The sequence below is a fragment of the Cibotium barometz genome, chromosome 19, assembly GCF_041138505.1.
Source record: "Cibotium barometz isolate CiBa-2024 chromosome 19, ASM4113850v1, whole genome shotgun sequence".
NCBI classification, from domain to species: domain Eukaryota; kingdom Viridiplantae; phylum Streptophyta; class Polypodiopsida; order Cyatheales; family Cibotiaceae; genus Cibotium; species Cibotium barometz.
This window is the reverse complement of record NC_141064.1, coordinates 53,622,432-53,627,266: the sequence shown is the minus strand read 5'-3', so window position 1 is coordinate 53,627,266 and position 4,835 is coordinate 53,622,432. Positions and strand designations below refer to the sequence as shown.

At 43.4% G+C, this 4,835-nt stretch overlaps 1 protein-coding gene across 6 annotated transcripts; it reads left to right on the top strand.

The window, feature by feature from the left end:
* The first annotated feature begins 1,520 nt into the window (after window positions 1-1,520).
* Window positions 1,521-4,619, top strand: LOC147628740 (uncharacterized). Of its 6 annotated transcripts, none has more exons than XM_086813980.1 (7): window positions 1,521-2,250; window positions 2,368-2,521; window positions 2,701-2,793; window positions 3,139-3,216; window positions 3,317-3,382; window positions 3,477-3,521; window positions 3,803-4,596. In XM_086813980.1, exons 1-7 carry the CDS (start codon window positions 1,916-1,918, stop codon window positions 3,962-3,964), a joined length of 933 nt encoding a protein of 310 aa, XP_086670106.1. In that variant the 5' UTR covers window positions 1,521-1,915; the 3' UTR covers window positions 3,965-4,596. The 6 variants fall into 6 exon arrangements, with proteins under 6 accessions (XP_086670106.1, XP_086670108.1, XP_086670104.1 ...); XM_086813982.1 differs by having other exon boundaries at window positions 2,371-2,521; window positions 3,803-4,588; XM_086813978.1 differs by having other exon boundaries at window positions 1,521-2,521; window positions 3,803-4,619.
* The last annotated feature ends 216 nt before the right edge of the window (window positions 4,620-4,835 follow it).

The following is a 4,835-nucleotide window of genomic DNA, read 5'->3' as shown; positions in this document are numbered from 1 at the left end:
AAGTTCTCAATTCACTATATCCTTCCTTGACTCGGAGAGGACAATGGATCGTGATGTGCAACTAAACTTAGAAGTATATCATGTGGCTCCTTCAATCTTGCATGATGTGAACACTATTGTTGATCTGGGACTCGCTCAACCTCATGTTCATGTGCAAAGCAAAGAAGCTTTCAAAATTTCAAAAGGAAAAGCAGGAGGTAAGGAAAACGCCATGCTTGCTACAAAAAGTTACATTGGGTTACATCGGTAGAGTGCATTGGGATGCGCAAGCTACTTCAATCTTGATGAACTGGAAGTATCTATATGATAATTCATGCATAGTAGGAGGTTGATAAAAATCAAAACCAAAGATGAGGGGTGGGTGGAAATTGAGTCCAAGAAAATTGACATTGAGAGAGCAAGAAACTTAACTTGAAGCTAGCATGGAAGCAACCAAAAGCTTTCCTTAGTGATAGGGGTTGTTGCTTGTGCTTGTGCAACATTTAACTAACAACCTCTAGGGTTTTAGATGTGTGAACACTATTAAAATTTCACTTTCCATCTCTATAACTATGTGTAGTCTTTTCAATGATGCACTGAGTTGCACCAGTTGTGGCACATTTGTTATTCAAAACCAATCAGACACCTCAAAGATACCTAAGCCTCTATACTTCAGTATGTTCCTTCTTTCATATTTTTATCTTTTAGCTTCCCCACCATCATCATCATCTTGGATCAAGAAAGTTTTAGGAGTAGACCTTTAAAAGAATTCCATGACCTCCCAACCCATTTGCAAATAGAGGAGCAATAAAATTAACAAGGCATACAATTGTTGCAAGAGGCAGTGGTGGAGGCTGTCTCCTATTTAAATCCGATGATGTGAAGACAAGGCCCCCCAAATTTGGGCCAAAGACTAGAAGATGGTACCACAAGGAAAAACACCCCTCTCATACTTTTGTGGCCTTCATAGAAAACCCTATGCAGACCAGACTAGTGGTGAAGGTGTGGTTAGGTAAGCAAATCTTGGAGAAGTTGCCCCCAAAAGGTTGCACCACTGAAGCAATGATGATAGCCTGTATGCAGCTGGAGTGCCATGTATCTTGGGGCCAATCCTCTTTTGTCTTAAAGGAGGATAGATGGCATTTGTTTAGACTAGCTTTGGCCCATGGTCTCTTTGAACTATTTTGTGATGATCTTTCAGTATTAATATTACATATATCTACGTCCCCCCCCAAAAAAAAGGGCCCTCAGTAACGTAAAGAAGGGCATGGAGTAAGGGTAAGGATATGAGGTTCTCTAAGATAACGAGTACTATCGTTACACGACTGTTGAGAGATCGTCCCAAGCACACCCATACCCAGACCCAACCGGGCCCGCACCAAACACACACATACATTGATGTGATATGATGGAGATGTGATTGGATTGATTGACAAATGGTTGGTTGATTGAATTGATTGAAAAGAATCCTTTTCCTTGTCCAGAGGCCCAAAACAATAAAATAAAAAAATAGTGCCAATTTTTGGGGAAGCTCACAGAAACACAGCTACCCCCCACACACAGTCCTCCATGGCTCGAAGTTCGGTGCTTTTGGGGCCTTCCGCTTCATCGATCGAAGCTCACATCTGCAGGGAGGGAGAGCTCGAGAGAGAGTAGGTTCCAGCAAAAGCAAATTTCAAGCATTTCACTCGAGAAAACATTAGCATGGAGAAACACAGATCGATATCCTTAAAAACACACATCAGTGTCGTAACTCGTAAGAAGGTGGCAGGAATATTTCGATAAACGCATAGCGACAGAACATGAAATGGAGAGCTGATCAGAGCACTGCAGCGTGGAAAGATGATCCTCTCACACACTACAAAATCCGTCCATATTATGCAGTTCGTCGCCGGATTAGCTTCGTGCCGTAGCTCGAGCAACGAGGTCGTAATTTATGCGGCGTACTGCCCCATCATTGCCCTCCGATGACACAGCATTGCTGACGGACCGCCATTACAACTGCGCCAGTATGGAGCCGCATGCGGGATTGCCTTCGACGTCCTCCGGCACCGATCATTCGCCGTCCAGCAGCTGCTGGGCGGCATCCTCCGATCACCACAACCACCACCATATGCCACCCTACTTCCGGCTGTTTTCATCGGAAGAATCTGCAGGCTATGGAGGCCTCCTCCAACAGCCTACCTGTGGAGCGTTCGACGTGCTATCGTCGGATTTGCCAGACGACGCCCACGTCCGTTCCGTCGAAGATTTTGTGGCGTCAACGGCAAGGTATGATTGCTACAGTACATCCACAACGTCTGGGAATACGGTAAATAACATGTCAAATAATCTATCTTCTTCGGAGTATATTCTACCGACTGCTGCTGCTGCTGCTGCTGCTGCTAGTAGGCCAACATCGTCGTCCAGCACGATTCTCACCTTTAAGAACAACATGAGCAAGCTTGCTGCGCCTGCACTGCCGGACAGTCATCCGTCCGACATCTCCGACACTCACGTCGACGGCAAAATGCCTTCAGATGAAGCCCATCTAGAGAAACAGGTAATTCACATGGCTTATGAGTCGTATGTGCAATAATATGTACATACTACCCATCGCCTTGAATGCGTTGCTTACATGAGAAGCATTGAAAATGCCTCCTTGTCTTGCTTTTTTTTTTTTTTTTTCCTCCAAAGGAATCAGAGAAGGACGAACGGACCACTAATATTGCACCTCTTCAGGGTGAAGAAAATGCAGGCAACAAGAGGGCCAAAATTCATGCCGATCAATGCGTAGTTGCAACGGACCCAGCTCAATTTCAAGCTATTACCAAGGTGAGTGACTGCCGTTAATCATGTACAAGCTCTAGTTATCCCAGAGCACTTGCTTGGGCATCCGTTCCCAAACCATCTTGTACAAGCATGACTTGCAGAATTATCCTAGTTATCATCCAAACGCACTTGCTTGTTTAAGCACTTAAAGAGCACTTGCTTTATCTTGTTTGATCTTACTTAAGCACTTTAAAGATCACTTGCATGCTCATCCGGAAGCACTTAAGCACTTAATCAACCAAAGGCACTGGCTTAATCATTCAAAAGCACTCTGCATACACAGCATTCTATTAAAGATTACTAAGGGGTGTAGCCTGACATGCCAAAATAACAACATTAAACACAAAGGTTCAATCTGCTCGTTCTAAGGAGAAGTTGGGAGAGAGGATCAATGCACTTCAGCAATTAGTCTCCCCATTTGGCAAGGTAGAGATATCTTTATAATTGAAGGAAGCATTGTCCACATTTACTGTCAAACCTCACTCAACGTAAGCGTAAAATCAATGCTTTATACGAATTGGTGCAGACAGACACAGCATCCGTTCTATCTGAAGCAATCGGCTACATTAAGTTCCTCCAAGAGCAAGTCCAGGTAAGATTATGTCCTCGTATAATCAGCTCCTTTCTCACAGAATGTCTCATCTTTCTTATGCATTCAACTTTATGCACACCCTGATTGCCTGCAGGTGCTGAGCTCGCCATACATGAAGCCCACCGTCGGTACTCGCCAGGTGCGCGACTTTGAGAAATCGTCCACTACTGATCGCCCTAATCCTATGGTTTGGTACCATAGAAGTGCATCACTTGCGTTTTAATACTCTTTATGGTTCGTGGATTGATCCTATGGTATAGGCTGGACTAGTGGATTAATTGCGCCTTAATATTCCTTGTAAACTTATGGTTCAGGGTGATTAAGCAAAGAAGGTTATTGTAACTAGGACGATTTGAAAAGGCTTAATCGTATCTTGAGAATCAAATGAGCTCTGGGTGCTTATAAAGATTTGATTTGTAGCTGTGGTTTCAGGAAGCTGGTGAGACTGCGTCCGATTTGCGAAGCAGGGGCTTGTGTTTGGTACCGGTCTCGTGCACTCTCAATGTGGCTAACAACAATGGGGCGGACTACTGGGCCTCAAGCGTAGGCGGTGGTGGTCGATACTCTGCGAGCTCTAATTAGTTTTTCATTTGATAGGCCTAAAAAGCATTAAATGGTTAATATGAGCAAAATTCGCGATGAGAATTGATTCAGTATAAGATGATTAGTAAAAACTACTATCGTAAGCCACGGTTTTTAGCACAGGAGGGTACGGGCTCGTTTTTGCGATATGAGCCTGAAATTAAGCAGCAACAGTAGAGTAGCAGTTGGTCGCTACATGCTAACATTAGAACTCATGGCCTCTTTTGTAGCCTGCGCACAGCACACTACATAATAATATGCCGGTGGTGGGTTGGCCTACGTTACCCGCTGGCTGTTGTATTACACACGTTATTTTTCAATTATGGAGTTGGTAGTAGACCTTTGTTTTGCCGATGTATATGCTTGAGGCTTCACATCACAATGCGCGATAAAAACGAAGGTACTTTCTAAATTAGAGTCTTAATTTTGCAAACATATATAGCAAAACCGCTTCGGGATAAAAGTTCCTCTTAATTGAACTTAGTTGTGGCCTGTGGGAAAGGATTGTAATGTAATACTCTTCACCAATCGTTCCGAAGTTGTAGCACATTCTATAGGTGGCCCTTATTATTCTTTTTTTGAACATGTAAAAGGTACGCTTGAGAGATGTTCTTAAAACGACTTGTATCCCTCCTCTTCTCACTCTCGTGTATGCACCCCTAATTATTCTTCATAAGAAAGAGCACTAATTAGTCTCCACATGAAAGAGCTCTATGCTGGCTTGAAGGTGTAGTGTCTCGTCTACATCCTTATCCTTGTAAAAATATCATCTCTCCAAAATGAAAAAAAAAATCATCCCAAGCTTGTCATCATGGCTTCATGTGTTAAATCTCATATATGTCTTAGCCACTAGAGAAGTATTGGTGGTGCT

Excerpts from the sequence above, each read along its gene's own strand:
- LOC147628740 (XM_086813978.1), top strand. The coding sequence starts at position 1,916 with ATGCGGCGTACTGCCCCATCATTGCCCTCCGATGACACAGCATTGCTG. Across the intron at positions 3,217-3,316 it reads TAGTCTCCCCATTTGGCAAG|ACAGACACAGCATCCGTTCT; the intron begins GTAGAGATATCT and ends GAATTGGTGCAG. Across the intron at positions 3,383-3,476 it reads TCCTCCAAGAGCAAGTCCAG|GTGCTGAGCTCGCCATACAT; the intron begins GTAAGATTATGT and ends GATTGCCTGCAG.